General features: G+C 48.2%; 3 protein-coding genes across 6 annotated transcripts; all 3 read right to left on the reverse strand.

Annotated features, from left to right (window-relative positions):
- Positions 1 to 10: 10 nt before the first annotated feature.
- Positions 11 to 3268, reverse strand: atp6v1g1 (ATPase H+ transporting V1 subunit G1). Its single transcript, XM_066713319.1, has 3 exons — positions 3078 to 3268; positions 2292 to 2392; positions 11 to 1873 (listed from the first exon to the last, which is right to left on the reverse strand). The coding sequence occupies exons 1-3, from the start codon at positions 3157 to 3159 to the stop codon at positions 1700 to 1702; spliced, it is 357 nt and encodes a 118-aa protein (XP_066569416.1). The 5' UTR covers positions 3160 to 3268; the 3' UTR covers positions 11 to 1699.
- A 2791-nt stretch (positions 3269 to 6059) lies between these two features.
- hdhd3 (haloacid dehalogenase-like hydrolase domain containing 3) lies at positions 6060 to 7981 on the reverse strand. Of its 3 annotated transcripts, none has more exons than XM_066713322.1 (2): positions 7809 to 7981; positions 6060 to 7043 (listed from the first exon to the last, which is right to left on the reverse strand). In XM_066713322.1, exon 2 carries the CDS (start codon positions 7028 to 7030, stop codon positions 6302 to 6304), a length of 729 nt encoding a protein of 242 aa, XP_066569419.1. In that variant the 5' UTR covers positions 7031 to 7043; positions 7809 to 7981; the 3' UTR covers positions 6060 to 6301. The 3 variants fall into 3 exon arrangements, with proteins under 3 accessions (XP_066569419.1, XP_066569417.1, XP_066569418.1); XM_066713320.1 differs by having other exon boundaries at positions 7423 to 7972; XM_066713321.1 differs by having other exon boundaries at positions 7661 to 7968.
- A 964-nt stretch (positions 7982 to 8945) lies between these two features.
- Positions 8946 to 15430, reverse strand: anapc2 (anaphase promoting complex subunit 2). 2 transcript variants are annotated; one of them, XM_066713324.1, is made up of 15 exons: positions 15147 to 15430; positions 14887 to 14986; positions 14085 to 14734; positions 13864 to 13996; positions 13579 to 13735; positions 13325 to 13444; positions 13082 to 13199; positions 11513 to 11691; positions 11246 to 11387; positions 11064 to 11139; positions 10726 to 10929; positions 10497 to 10629; positions 10103 to 10344; positions 9728 to 9948; positions 8946 to 9379 (listed from the first exon to the last, which is right to left on the reverse strand). In XM_066713324.1, exons 2-14 carry the CDS (start codon positions 14962 to 14964, stop codon positions 9739 to 9741), a joined length of 2442 nt encoding a protein of 813 aa, XP_066569421.1. In that variant the 5' UTR covers positions 14965 to 14986; positions 15147 to 15430; the 3' UTR covers positions 8946 to 9379; positions 9728 to 9738. The 2 variants fall into 2 exon arrangements, with proteins under 2 accessions (XP_066569421.1, XP_066569420.1); XM_066713323.1 differs by lacking the exon at positions 8946 to 9379 and having other exon boundaries at positions 9518 to 9948.
- Between the last annotated feature and the right edge of the window lie 106 nt (positions 15431 to 15536).

Consider the following 15536-nt stretch of genomic DNA (forward strand, 5'->3'; position numbering starts at 1 on the left):
CAGACAAGAGCAGTTTTTAATGTTTTTACTCAGAAACCAACAAAAACAGACCTGCCAGGCTAGCTGACCCAATCGGCAACAGCTTCTGCCCCAAGGTACCGCACCACATTGAAGACAATTCAACACAATATACTGGGAGAGAGAGACGAGAGTGAAAAAGATGAGATCTGGATATACAGAAAGAATGAAAAGTGAAGCTGCAGAAATATACTGAGCCAAATACACAGGGAAGGAGAGATAAAGAGAGTAAAAGACAGACACAAGGAGAGAGAAGAGAGACAGACAGGGGCTGGAGAGGGGATTACAGCAGGGTTCTGTCCTGGCCGGTCTCTGGTTTAGATCTACAGACCTCAATACAGACAGATTTTAATCAATACGACTTCTCCCACCACCAGGGGGCTACACAGCAACTCTACTGACCAGGGTTCGAGAGGCAGAGGGGGGAGCAGAGACACTGCAGGACTGATGGGGATCACGTTATTGCAGAGAAACAGACCTGCTATTAAAGGGCTTCTGAGGGTGAGGGGTGGGGGAATCACCCAGACTGACTGTTCTGTCCACCTCACGAGAGAGACACAGCGGGACAAAGAGAAAGGGAGGAAGGAATGAGAGAAGTGTGTGGGTCAAAGTACAGTACAGTACAGCAGGGTCTCCAGCCCATAAATTGAGGGTTCGAGCTGCAGGGAGTCCGGAGATAATCCCTGCCCCCCCCCCCCCCACCCTGACTGTCCACAGCACCTCTGCCTCTCTGTCCATCACAACCAAACAACTTTTTTTTTTTTTAACACATTTAAAATAAAACAATGACAGCACTTTGTGTGATCATATCAGACACACTTGCCAACACACGCTCAGGTATCACGAACACGCATCCTAATAATCCTACACACAGCTACATGGCCCAGCGCGGGGGAGGGGGGCAGGCCAATTCCCAGTGCACAGCACACGGATCTGGGTCTTCCAGGGAGCTGCAGGGATGTGGGCCGGACTCTGCCCAGACAGAGAGAGCAGCGAACAAACAGACCTGCCATGATACAGGGACCCCCGCAGACACAGCCGAGCTGCACTGAGCGTCTGTGACAGACTCTGCACAGCACACAGGGCCCGCGCTACAGCACACACTCACAGGCTGCAGTCTGCTCCCTGTGGTGCTCGGTGTTGTCTGTGTCACAGTCAGATTTACTTTTTTGGAGAGGAGTGACCCTTTTAACATGGCAAGAGTCTGTAAATGTATTGATTTAGTTATTAAGTTTTTTTATATATATATATATATATATATATATATATACATATACACACACACACACACACACACACACACACAGGGTGAAGCAAGAGTCACCACACAGGTGAATACTTTTATTAATTAATGAGGTTAAATAAATATGCTTTTATAAAAAGTTTCAATCTTGTCTTTTCTTCAAGGCATTTTTCTGTGACAGATGAAAATCTTGTTTAACTATAAATGTACACAGCTTCTTCACCCTGCATGCATGTATGTGTGTGTATATATAAATATTTATATATACACAAACAGAGAGAGAGAGAGACCAGGCAAAACAGTATTATTTCAGGTAGCACCAGGGATTGGCCTTTTCTACAGCAGACCCTGCAGCCTTCAGTGCTGTGCATTGGGAATCTGCACCAGGTCGTCCTGCGGGTCTCTGAGGGGCTGCGTTGGGCCGGGCCGGGCTGGGTTCTAGCCGCTGATCCGGTAGTTGGTGTGGATCTCAGGCTTGATGTCGCAGATCAGCGTGAGCAGGCTGGCCAGCACAGTCTCGCGGTTCTGCTGGTAGTTCCTCTCGATCATCTTAATTTTGTCCACCGTCTCCTTGTCCACCTCAGTAGCGGAGTTACCATGGGAACCCAGGGCCTGCCAAAACACACACACAGTGAGGGGACACACACAGTGAGGACACACAGTGAGGGGACACACACAGTGAGGACACACAGTGAGGGGACACACACAGTGAGGACACACAGTAAGGACACACACACACACACACAGTGAGGACACACAGTGAGGGGACACACACACACACACAGTGAGGACACACAGTGAGGGGACACACACACAGTGAGGACACACACACACACAAACACACCGTGAGGGGACACACACACACACACACCCCCCGTGAGGACACACTGTAACACACACAACAGGGCTCACAAGATCCTGACTCACTCTCACACCCTCTTGCTCTATTTGTGTCTTTCTCCTCCCCCCCCCCCCCAAGTCCCCGAACTGTGTGTCCCCTCGCCCCCTGCAGTGTTGTCCCCCCTCATACCGCCTTCTCCTTGGTCTTGAACTCGTTCTCCCTCTGCAGCCGGTACTGCTCGATCTCTGCCTGCGCCTCCTCCTTGGCTTGCTTCAGACGCCGGTTCTTCCCTAAGACACAAAGACACATGAGGACAGAGACACACACACACACGGACGAGGTGCATTGAGAAGGAGAATGAAAGACACCGAATGACAGAGAGAGAAAGAGGAAGAGATGAGTGTGCAGGCCCTGTGACAGTGCAGTCCTCTGACACTGACCCAGACATTACACTCAACATCTCATCATTATACTAGATCAATATTAAACTATACTGTATCATTACTGTTTTAGCAGTAAACAGCAGGAGTAGAACTGTTTTTAATAATAATAATAATCTCTCCGCCAGATCCTGTGCGGTTCGGCTTCGTTAGGTTTGGTTGGGGTTTCGGACAGGACGTCTCACTGACAGACGCATTAAAATACAGACAATTACTTGCTTAATTAACTCAGTAATAATAATAATAACATCATATTACAATAACAACAAACAAACGACACGGTGCTGGTCACTCCGACCTTCCGTACAAAACAGCACTTACTGAATTACATCATTTCCACATTAGGTTTATAATATTTAATGTTGGGTCAGTATAATGTATATTTCTCGTTTTCTGTGTGTATAATATTGTAATTATTGCTGTTTGTATTGCCGGAGCTCCGGCCTGCAGTGTAATAACAGAGGTCATCTCTGCGGGGACAGAGAGACGTCAGCCCCGGACCCCACGGAACCCTCTGGCGGGGGCTTTGACTCACGTTTCCGGGCCTCGGCGACCTTCTCTGCCGCTCGTTTCTCGGCCTGGAGAAGCTGCTGGATGCCCTGCGACTGACTGGCCATGGCTGGGTGGACGGCGGTGTGCAGTGGATGTGGAAGCCGCGGTGAGGAGTCTCGGCGACGGTGTGTGAGAGAGAGGGACTGCGGGGGACTGACAGAGGAAGCGGAGTCAGCTGATCCGCTGTCATGTGACCCGGGGTGCGTCACGGTGGGCGTCAGTCAGCCGTGTGACGTTTGCGTGATAGACAGTGCTAGGTGTTTCAATAAAATCATAACTGGAACTTAATGTATCCGAAGAAACTGTCTGCATCTGGTATAACCTGCTGGACATGTCACATCTGTATGGTAGTTTGTAGGTTAATATCAGTGATAATTTGTAATCAACATGTATAGAATTGTAATCAACATATATAGTATAATTTAGGTTAGGAGTAGGATGCAGTACAAGAAGGGGGGCATCCTCCTCACTGAAATTAATAACAAATAATGATAATAATGAAACCTTTAAAAAAGTATTTGATAAAACTTTACAAATCACCTGATTGCAATCACTCTTTTGCAATGAAGGTCTACAGTTCTCCCAACAGCACCTCCTCCCTCCTTTATTTCCATAATACAACGATGGGGGCTCATAGTTAATCCACCTTTCCATAACCTTACGCAGTCAAATGTGCGTTACAGAGGATGTCCTCCAAGGCTTCGACCAGTCTTGGGTCATCGAGGCCAGGCCAGGAAATACCACACTGTCACGGACACAAATGATCTTACTTCTTTGTAACTTCTTATTTTTGTATAATGGCAAACACAAATGTTTAAAAATGCGTTTTCACATTGCTGCATCGAAGCAAGCAAATGGAGTGCCACATGCAAGGAGATTGTGGAGACAAAATGGACAATGGGTTTACTAAGCAAGTAATTGATCATACCCCTCTTTGTGAAATATATATTAATGACTTAAATTGATACAAATCCAGATGTTCCCTACATTCACATTTGAATGCAATAGTGCACTTTGCTAAACGATCCCGACGTGTGCTAATCCTAATATAACGGGGATGTTTTACAGTTTACAGACGATTTCAAGATTTGTATGTCCACTAAAACCTGAGGATATCATTTAAATATCTGGTATTTCTGAACATAAATTGGAGAAGTCTTTTAGATATTTTAGCTTTTTTAACACTAGAACTGCCATAGCTACTTTTTGTGCAGCTCTTTGCAATTCAAAAAACATGTCTGCGTATGGGAATTTCTCCCACATATCCGTTCTTACATGTTACTAAATATTTGAGTTTAATACATATACGGCGTTTCATTTGTAAACTGACCGGCTCAGCACGTTTCTAACTTCCCTGTGCATTTCAATGTTGATCACATTGCAAACCTCATTGGTTCACCAGTTCACCAAATTGGTCTCTGGATCAATGTCTTGATTATAAAATGTTTGATCATGAGTGCTAATTATTTTTGTATTAGTGTAGGGCACTGTAGTGTTGAAAAGCGCGTTTTCTGCATTGATAGCCAGCTGTAATAGACGGAGCCATTTCGAAGGGCTTTCCCGTGCATAATGTCATATTTCAGTTTTATGTTATTTTTACAACTGGTTATGTTTTATATGTCTGCTAAGATATGTGCATACCGATATATACACCAGTTTACACAGTTTATTGCGTGTTCTTTTTGTTATTGTTTGTTTATTCATGTTTATGTAGCCTATGCGCTCGTTTTGAAAATATAAGGGCGACTTACAAGAAAATACAAAACATACATAAAGAATCAAATAATTGCAAGGTATGAAATACAATACGTTACAATATACAATAACTTTAGTGCTAGTAAGAGACAATTACAATAACTACAGTACTACTAGTAATAAGTAATGAGTAATACGACATACGATTCAATTCCCTGATAATAATAGTAAATGTAATATTGCAATGCAAGTATCGTTAATCTAATAATACAAAGCCAATGTAATATTATTTGTTTAAATAGTTTTGTAAAATAGTAGAATATTGGACAAATAATTGATCACATTCAATATTGTTGAATTTGGATATAGTCCAATTATTAAATACAATTAATTAAGGAGAGAAATGGGAATGGATTGCCAAATATTATTCTTTTTGATTATTAACTGGAATATTTTTTCTTACAGTAATCTAAAGTATACAGTTGTACAAATTTGATTAAAACGGTCTACATCTAACCCGATTGATAAACTGCATGACTGTGGCTTTTACCTTTTCACCTTTAAAATTTTCTTATCATTGACCTTAACCAGCCTGCCCTAAAAGCTTCCCGGTCTTGACCTCCTTGGCCTTTTGAGTCCCGGCCTAGAATTCAAGACTGGCTTCAACCAATCAGATCTGTTACAGAATGAACGGACATATTTGCCATCCAATCAAAGGCTCCAGAATGAACAGGAAGGCACCCGTGTATTATGAGTGTAGTGAGTCTTGACACTGAGATAGTGATAGTTGATAGTTGATTCTAATGAGCTATTATTATTATACAAATAAAGGGAGACAGAGCAAGTCGATTTTATAATTTGTCTTGGTTATAAATGCCTTTAATAAATGTTTTAAAATAATGTGTCTTAGATAATCTTTCAAACAAGCTTTGCCATCTGTGTGGTCCACACCTATACCACATATATCCCATCCTCCTCAGTTTCTCAAGTCACACGGTCACAGTACATTCCCATCCACAATCCCCAGTGAACTGAATTCTCAAGTGCAACCAAAAAATTAGCTGAAGGAATTGTAAATATAGGTTTATTGGGTACAAAAGTATTTTTTGGCAATCACTGAAGTGTTTACTGACTGTAGTATTTGTCAAACTCTTGTTGTGTGTGAAGCTCTGCACATAGTAAGAATGGCAGTGTTTGTGCGTCAGTGAGTTCAGTGGAATCTGACAACTTCAGGGACAGACAGCAGTGAGCAGAGACAGAAACGGGAACCCAGACTTAAATATTTATTGTTTTTCTTTGCTGTACAACAGAGCAGCAGCTCCTACTCTCACACACACACACACACACACACACACACACACACACAGGGACAGTCTGCCATCCTGTGAAAACAACAGACAGGCAGTGAGTGAGGCAGTCAGTCAGTTGAAATGACAGAAAGAAACACGGACATGTGGGCAGACTATTGGTGGTGGGAGGGTACGGTCAGTCAGTGGGGTGTGGGTGTGTGGGTCAGTCCAGGTCCTGCTCCAGTCGGGGCAGCAGCTCATCTAGCGAGCGAAGACGGTGGTGGGGGGGCACCTCCAATCCTCCCCCTCCCTCCTCGGACCCCCGCTGCAGTAGGAAGGCATGCAGCCCCAGGGCGCGGGCAGGCAAGTAGTCATTCTGGTAGCTGTCCCCGACATGGGCCACCTCCCCTGGGGCAGGTTGGCCAGCCAGCTCCAGCAACCGCAGGAAGGCACGCGAGTCGGGTTTGGCGGCGCCAGCGCTCTCGGAGGTAAGCACGAAGCGGAAGTGCTCCCGCAGGCCACAGCCGCGCAGCACATCCTCCAGCCGCCCGTCGAAGTTGGACAGCACGGCCTGCGCCAGACCCCGCGCCCCACAGCCCTGCAGTGCCCGCGTAACATCCGGGAACACCTCCCAGTGCGCGGGGCCGCTGAAGCCCTGGTACAACCGCTCTGCCAGCAACCGCAGCCGCTCCCCGTCCTCCACCCCACAGCTGCGGAACGTGCCGCACACCACCTCCCCCCACCAGGTCCGCGCCGAGCCCCCACCCGCTCCCCCATACAGGGGCTGCCGGCGCTGCTGCTGACGGTAGGCGCTATGGAAGGCGGCCTCCACGGCCTCAGGGTCGAGGGTCAGGCCCAGCTCCCGCGCCACACCGCAGTACTGCTCCCCCACTGAGTGGCGCACGCGCAACAACGTGTCCTTTACGTCCCATGTCACCCAGCGCACACGCATGGCACACGCTGCCCTGCAACACAAGAACATGCCTCAGTCTTAGGGCTTAGTCACAGTACAGCACAGCCTTGACACATAGCACAATGCAGTAAAGTGTAATACAGTGCAGAGCTATACAGTTCTGGACTCAAAATTCAGGTCCATTCCATAGAAGAATCACCTGACCCACTATGTACTGTACTATAACCATGGTAACATCACAGTAAAATGTAAGAAAGCTTGGAGATGTGATGTCTGGTACAGTGCTGTATAATAAGGTTCAGTACAATACAGCGTCACTGCACCGCGCATTGGGCTGCCCTTGCCCGCTCAGCACTGTGGGGCGGCAGCGCACATAGCCGTCAGTCGTTTAAACGCAAGTGGAAAAAGAAAGAAAGAATCAAATAACTAACAGACGTGGGCTGGTCACCCGTCACAGCTCGGGGAGATGACAGACAGCGGGCCCTGATCTGGATCAAACTGCCAGCGATGTGGCTGAAGCTGAAAACTTGGCAACATTCAAGAACAGACTGGATAGGATCCTTGGATCACTCCGTTATTAATGGACACCAAACGAGCAGGATGGGGCGAATGGCCTCCTCTCGACTGGACACTGTCTTATGTGCTGACCGTCCCCTCACTTCGCCCCACCTGCAGTCTGTCTTCGCCGGGACAAGTGGCAGCCGGATACAATTTACAGGCGCACTTTGCTGGCCCGGTTCAGTTCGGTTCGTTAATGGCTCGTCCAGAACCTCGATCAGAGACACACACGACACACAAGGTCACCCAGATAAGTTACTCGTTTGCAGGTGTTTCGGCGTCTCAGATCCGGATCCTTATCTCCTTGCTGTCCGACAGTGACAAGACTCCGGCCCTGCAACCAGCGCCAGGTTAGAAAGGTTCCCCTCCACACACACAACAGCTCTAATTAAAAACACAACCAGATTCCCTTCTTTACCTCCTCAGTTCCAGGTACTTCTCAATGTACACATTGTATAATAATAATAATAATAATAATAATAATAATAATAATAATAATAATAATAAAAGTTTACTTTATTATTCACAAGCTTTTACAGACAGATGAAAGTTAGTAGTTGAAGCTGACACACAAACACTCACACCCTGACTGAGATGCACTGCAGTACTGACAAATGAGTGCAGCAGTCTTTGGCCCATGTTATTATTATTATTATTATTATTATTATTATTATTATTTATTTGGCAGATGCCCCTATCCATCTGTATGTGTGTATACTATACTTTACCATGCTACACCAATCTACACTTTATCTGATTTTACCATAGTACACTGTAAATTATCACACTTTTACCATGATTTTACTACTTACCATGATTAAAAAAATAATCACACAGCCACATAGCCACACAGCCTCATAATTGGCCCACAGTCCTGTATGACATTTAATGTCAATTATGACAATTTTAAGCTGCCTTCTACCACACTGTCTCTTTTCCTTACTGGAGGGGTCCTTATATAGGGTTTATGATGTAAAAATATCATAATTACTCTTGGGGCTATATCATTGTATTATCAATAATTATACATATACTTATAGTAACTTACATACTATCATAAACATGAACATACCTGCTATTATACTACAGCTACTTACCCATTTATGCTTACATACTATTACTGATGCATACTACTCCTAACCTGCATTGTACTATTACTATGTTGATTACAAACGATCACTGAAATTAACCTGCAGTATAACAAATAAAGGTTCTTTTGGTTTCTATGCATCACCTTTTGGTTCTTACTAAAAAATTCAGAATCATTCATGAGAAAAATATTCCATTAGGAGCCATTATTAACTAATTAACAGACATTTTAAAAGGGTCGTATGTGGTGTTAAAGTTACAAGATTTAATGAGTATAGCTGCTTAATTAAGCTGTTTGTCTTCAAACTTCATTTTTCAGTTGTTTATTGTTGTATAATGAAATACAAAAATCTTTGCCCCTCCTTAAGTTAATCTTATATATGTATCATCACTTTGAGTAAATTTAATAAATGAACCTTTTTGATATTTGAAGCAAGCCATGGAACCCTTTTTGGTTCTATATTGCATCATTTATTGTAAGAGTTGTACCATGAAAATAATATATCATTAATCACATGCAGAGAAAATATCTTCAGATACTTTCATCCCTTGTTATTATCATTTCACAATAGTTTTAGTCCCCTTGGTTCCATCCTGAAGGCTGACTGAATCCCCATGGTAGCTCTGCTTTAACCCATTCCTGCGCGGTCCCTTGTGCCTGTGCGAGTGCGTCTCTCGTACCGCAGTGCAGCAGCCCCACACACAGGACGCCTCTCGTCTCCAGCTTGGCCGACTGCCCTCCTGCTCTCAAATCACAGTATTAAAATACGGATTGATTGATTATCAATAATTATACTGCAGTTGACTGCTCCCCCCATCCATCTGTGAGATGCCGGAGGTTTGCAGTTTATGTGTAAAGATTAAATAAACAGACATATCTTTTTCCTTTTTTAAACAAATTAGTTTTAATTTTTAAGGGATTTTGTAAACCAGATCACACTGTTGTGTGTGATATCAAGTGTGTCCACCAGAGGGCAGCAAATCTGACTCACTGATACACAAGCACATACACACGCACCCAGCTACTAACGCACACACTCTCACTCATATACTCATATAAAAACATTCATTTCTGACACACACACTCACAGCCCCTCTTCTCAGTGCGTCTTGGGCAGGCGGTACACGCCCCCGGAGCAGATCAGCTGATGGTCTCTGACTTTCCTCTGCAGGAAGTCCTGCAGCTCCTGCACGTCCATCTCTGTGACGACGGGCCCCATAGTGACGAACATGCGCAGCATGCTGTGGATGCGGTCCAGCGTCATTGTCTCCAGATTGGTCAGCATGGCCTGGATATAGGCCCAGAACAACTGGGGGGGAGAGAGAGAGTGTGAAGTATGTACTGTGTTTGTACAGTATTACTTTAAAGTACAGTATAGGTATAGTGTTATACAGAGTGTACAGTTATATACAGTACTGTACACAGTGTCCCGTGCAGTGCGTACAGTTTTATATACAGTGTACCTGCAACTTCTCCTCCCTCTGCTCTGACTGGGTGGTGGTGTTGGAGTCCCCTTCCTCGTCACTGTCGATCAGGACCACCCCCCTGTCCGGCCGCTCACGCGCTCCGCCCCCTTCCACCACGCAGAAGCTTCCCACCCCCTCCTCCCGCAGCACCCCCTGCTGCTGCCATAGTGCCAGCTTCCTGCGCACCACCCCACAGGGCAGCGCCAGCACAGAACTCAGCTCCTCCAGAGACCAGGAGCCTGGAGAGGGGCAGGGGGATTGAAGGTCATTAAAATGTAAGATTGCCAGGGCACAATGATGAATACAAACAGCCAGTGATTGACAGAGAGAAGGACAGTTGAACACGGATGGAAACAAGTGGACTAAGACATAGAGGCATGGTGGGACTCACTCCGTTCCTGGAAATGCAGGATGATGGCGGCATGGACGGGCGACACCGACAGGTCAGTCAGCGTGCGGTCAGCCAGCTCCACATCCAGCGTCACCGAGCCCAGGTGCGGCTTCCATGACAGAGTGCGCATTGCCTGAGGGAGAAAGAGGAGAGAGATCAGAAATGATTCATCCCGTTTGGCAGCTCTGTGACTACCTCCGCCTCCCTCACCACCTCTCCCTCTCTGTACCTTCAGCTTTTCGTAGCGGTGTGTGTACGCCTCCATGGCCTGGGTCACGAGGGGAGGCAGCTCCAGCTTCTCCTCCTTTAGGGGGGGCCAGAACTCAGAGGACAAGATCAGGGCACTCAGGGCCAGGGTGGGGCGCTCCTCCTCCCCCAGCTTTGCCTCCTCGTCCCGGATGTTGGTGTTGATGCGCCGCGAGTCAGCCACGTCCTGCCAGCGGGGGAGACACAGAGCGGCACTGAGACACACAGCAGTGCGTAGAGAGAGAGAGCGACAGAGAGGGAGGGACAGTAGGGGGAGAGGGAGAGAGAGAGAGGGGCAGTGGGGTGCGGAGGGTTACTGACCTTGAGCATGACCTCACAGTAGTGCATATGACTCTCCCCAAAACGCAGCTTCAGCAGCTCGACGTTGCGGATCTCCCTGCAGGGACACAGCACACTGAACACACTGGCAGCCACAAAACACTGAACGCACTGACAGACAGAGAGAGTTTGTGTAGTGGACAGTACGAGTGCAGTGTGTGTACCTGGCAGTGTTGTAGTTGAGCTGGTGTAGCAGCCGGTCAGCCAACACTGTCCGGTACTCGTTGATGAACAGGTCCTTGCTGCCGTAGATACTGACTAGCAGGCTGATGATGTCAGAGGAACGGCGCTTCGACCCAGACTTGTCTGAGAGAAAGAGGAAGAGAGAAAGAGAGAGAGAGAGAGAGAGAGAGATGAGGGGACAGTAAGCAAATCTCTCATTCTGTCCCATCAGGACATCAATGAGGTCGAGGGGTGGGGGGCAGTCTGACCTGTCAGGGCGTCAATGGGGTCAGGCGTCCACTCCTCAGGGTCGCTGCCCTCGTCCTCGCTGTCCTGTGTCTCCAGGGTCACGGGGTCGCCACGGAACAACTCGTTGGCCAGGTCACTGCAGCCCTCTGCGTCGCCTGTCAGACTGGCCACGATCTGTCGCACCGTGTCCTCCCGCGTCCTGACAGGCCAGCCAAGACACACACCGCCGATCGATAACCCACACTAATCGTTTCATCACACAGTAATCACAATACCGCTCAATCAGATATTTCCACAGACAGGCCGCACTCGTGGGATCCCCCGCCGTTCTACAGGGCGCTCCGAGCCTTTGCGCTCGAAGTAGGCCTCCATAAAGTCGTGCTGGCCTCCTGGGATTACAAGACCATCTGTAGTCAGATGAGATCTGCCCAGGAGACCAGCCGGATAGAAGATTTCCCTCCCGAAACCTGCCAGTTTATCTGGGCTAACGCTACGCACGTTTGCCTCACGAACACGCAGAAAGATGTCTCCTGGATGGCTGTGAGTCGGTGTCTCCCCACCCGAGTGTTCATGCACAGAAGGGGCATAGCTCCTTATGACACCTGCCCCTATAAGGGTTGCTTGGGGAAGGAGACGGAGGCTCACATCTTTAGTGAGTGCCCCTCCGCCCACAGGGTCTGGCTCCTGTTTTCTCCGTTCCTCCACAGGTTCGCCGTTCCTGCGCGGGCGACCGCCCAGCAGATCCTATACGGTCCAGCCAAGGGAATCTCTACATCTACCTTGAGGTGCTGGTGGCGTGTCGTCTGCGCAGTGAAGCAGGCACTGTGGGAGGGACGGAACATCTGTTTGTTCAATAAGCAGGAGCTGGACCCGATCGTCATCGCGCGGAGGGGCATGGTGTTTGTGAAAGACTACGTCAATCTGGAGGTCCATCAGAGGGGCAAGGAGGAAGCCTTTAAGAACTGGCGCATACAAGATCTGGGGGAGCTCAGGATCCCATGATGGGACCCACCTCCGGGGACGGTTAGTTCCCCCTGCTGGAACCCGAGTCCAAGATCTTTTAAAGATCTTTTAAAGATTTTATGAATGATTGTTTTTAAAAGAAGATTTTAAATAACGAATCTTAATTGTTTTTAAAGATTTAGTTGTTTTTAAATCACATTGTTTAGGGCTTTTAGGTATAGTTTTGTTATATTTTGTTGTCAAATACATTGACCGTTTTGGGTTTAATTTAAAATGCATTAGACTTTTTTTGTTTGTTTTTTATTTTTTCCTTTTTAATTGTTTCTTTATTTTGTCTAATGCATTTTCTGTTATTTTCAATGTATTTGACTCTTTTGTTGGTGTGCAGTTTTTGCTTTTATCACGTTTTGTTTATTTGAATTGAGCACGTTTATTTTAAAGTTAATTGTTTTAGTTTTGTTAAAAATCACAAGATTTTAAAAATTTTAAGTGATTTTAAGAATTGATATTTTAAATGATTTTAATCACAAGTATTAAAATTGGAATTGTTTTATTTTAAGAAATGTAAAATACTCAACCTAATAAACAGTATTTCCACAGACAGACACACAGGCAGGCAGACTGACCTGAGGTATTTGCGGATGGGTTCGCAGGCAAGCTGCAAGATGACCATGGAGGGGTCCAGCTCCCGCAGCGCCATGATGGCCGAGATGTACAGCGTGATGATGTCAGACGTGTGCACACCTGCCAACACAGAACAGGAGGGAGTGAGAGAAAGAGGCACAGACACACAGAGGAACATATACACACATACACGCGGATGACACATAGACACGCTCTCAGAGACGCACACAGACATGCAGGGTCACCTGGGTGCAGGAGGCGGGTCTCCAGCGCAGACTTGAGTGATGTGAGCAACTGCTGTCTCTGATTGGTCCGCTCCAGACAGAACTTCAGGTCCTCAATGGCTGGTTTGGAGTCGGGGAAATCTGAGAGAGAGAGGGAGCATGAGAGGGAGATTTTCTTTACCGTATCTGTAAATGCTTTGGCAACACTTGTCATGCCAGTAAAGTTCGTTTTAAAATGTATTTTCCAGGCCTCTCTCCCTCTCCCTCTCCCTCACCCCTGATGATGCTGAATAGCTCCTCTATCCTCATGCTGACGTAGAGGCGGCAGAACACCTGGTGCAGGTGGCAGCGCCATCTCTGGAGCGTGGCGCTGCCCGGCTCACTGGCATTGAGGAACACCCGACCCAGCCAGGCCCGCACCCTCTCCAGCCACTGCACTCACAAGGGGAGGGGGAGAGAGGACATAAAAAGTTGAAATTTCAGCATGAGATTTGGAAAGAGAGGGTTAGGGAGAAGAAGAGGAGGAGGAGGAGGAGGAGGAGGGGAGGAGGGGAGGTTACCTGTGTGAAGTCTGCAATGAAGGAGCTCTCGTACTCTCCCCTGCAGCGCTGCTCCATGCGCTGCTCCATCAGCTGGTGCAGGATGGCCGTCACTGCGGCGCTGCTCACCCGCTCCTGCAGCTGCAGAGCTGAACTGGGGGTAGATTGAAATACAGATTCACACACAGACATTATCTCTCTCCCTTCCTCCTCTCCTCCCCTCCCCTCGCACCTTCACTCACAGGATGTGGCTCAGCTCCCTCAGCTGCTCCAGGGCCTCATCACACCAGCACTGCTCCGGAGGGGCCACCTCGCAGCCCGGACACTGGCCGCTCTCGCCCTCTCCCTCTCCCTCCCCCTCTCCCTCTCCCTCATCCTGGCCGCTACCTCCCCCCTCACGGGCCATGTGGACCTGGAAGGTACGGCTGTAGAACTCCAGCAGGCGGTCCTGCAGGGCTCGGCCTGGCGACAGCAGCAGGATGGCTCTGATCAGCGCAAAAGCCCTCTCCCGCAGTCCCCCAGCACCTGGACCCTCCAGCCCAGCCTGTCCCTCGTCCTGCCAGCACCCCAACCGGCCCAGCCCCCGCAGAAAGGGCTCCAGCCGGGCGAGTAGGGTTCGGAACGCCCCCAGCAGCAGTGCCGCCCGGTCCCGTTCGCTCAGCCCGTTCTCCGGCTGGTCCAGCCCGGCCCAGAATTCTGGCCCCACTGCACTTTGGAGCCGCGTCTGCAGGGCCTCCAGCAGCCAGCCCTGCAGACTGCTGCCCAGCCCCCAGGAGCACAGCACACACAGGGCTTGGGACACCTGCCCATCCTCCTGCTCCTGCCCCTCCCGCTTCCCCTCCTCCTGCTCCTGCTCCTGTTCCACCCTGCTGGGACATGCCCCGGAAGACAACTGGGGAAAGGAGAGGAGAGTGGGAGAAGACAAACAGAGAGAATAGAGGAAAGGGGAGAGAAGAGGAGAGAGGTGAGACAGGGTCCACTGTGAGAAGCTGTCCTCCCCCTTGAGATGGAGCGTGGTCACTGCTGACCGACTCCTCTCCTCACCAGCGCAGTGGTCACAGTGTCCCAGGCGGCAGCCAGCTCCGGGGGGGCAGCGGGGTCAGGTGGGTGACTAGAGTCCATCTCTGCTGCGACTGGGGCGACCCTGTCAAACAACAACAATGACAACATGGACAGGGTTCAGGGATCGGTAGGTTCACAGCAGAGTCACACCGTTTCCACAGAATACTTTTCTTTCTGGGCTCCAGAGAACTGACTGTAATGCCAGGGCTGGAGACGCTGCTGTACTGTATTCTAGTACATACCTTTCAGTCAGGGGATTATTCTGGTGGCTGATCACTAGAATATCCCTCCTCGGCTCAGATCGGATCCGGTACCGGGTGATATCGGTTCCCAGTCAAATTCAGATTACGGACACGAGCTGTTCGGTTTGACACAGAGCCCGGGGATACCGGACTCACACAGCAGGTCGGAAAGATTAAAGCGGAAAGCGATTTTTTTCCAAACACGACATTGTGCTGCAGTGTCTCTGTTATTGTAACTGCGGCGGTGCACAGCATTGACATCAATGGCGCTCTGCTGCAGACGCCGACGCACTCTAATGACGTCATTGGCAAACGGCTAGAAGAATCCGAGGTGGGGAAGGCCATAGAAATATGGATATTTAGATATATGCAGAAATCGAGTGTTTTTCC

This window comes from Amia ocellicauda, chromosome 9 (genome assembly GCF_036373705.1).
Source record: "Amia ocellicauda isolate fAmiCal2 chromosome 9, fAmiCal2.hap1, whole genome shotgun sequence".
NCBI lineage: Eukaryota > Metazoa > Chordata > Actinopteri > Amiiformes > Amiidae > Amia > Amia ocellicauda.

What these genes read in the sequence shown, in the direction of transcription:
- hdhd3 (XM_066713322.1), bottom strand. Translation starts at nt 7,030, where the DNA reads ATGCGTGTGCGCTGGGTGACATGGGACGTAAAGGACACGTTGTTGCGC.
- anapc2 (XM_066713324.1), bottom strand. Translation starts at nt 14,964, where the DNA reads ATGGACTCTAGTCACCCACCTGACCCCGCTGCCCCCCCGGAGCTGGCT. An exon ending in GACCCGCCTCCTGCACCCAG is followed by an intron (nt 13,200 to 13,324) that starts GTGACCCTGCAT and finishes CTGTGTTGGCAG; the next exon opens with GTGTGCACACGTCTGACATC. An exon ending in ACTGTGAGGTCATGCTCAAG is followed by an intron (nt 10,930 to 11,063) that starts GTCAGTAACCCT and finishes CCCCGCTGGCAG; the next exon opens with GACGTGGCTGACTCGCGGCG.
- atp6v1g1 (XM_066713319.1), bottom strand. Translation starts at nt 3,159, where the DNA reads ATGGCCAGTCAGTCGCAGGGCATCCAGCAGCTTCTCCAGGCCGAGAAA. An exon ending in GGTCGCCGAGGCCCGGAAAC is followed by an intron (nt 2,393 to 3,077) that starts GTGAGTCAAAGC and finishes TTTGTGTCTTAG; the next exon opens with GGAAGAACCGGCGTCTGAAG. An exon ending in TCAAGACCAAGGAGAAGGCG is followed by an intron (nt 1,874 to 2,291) that starts GTATGAGGGGGG and finishes GTGTTTTGGCAG; the next exon opens with GCCCTGGGTTCCCATGGTAA.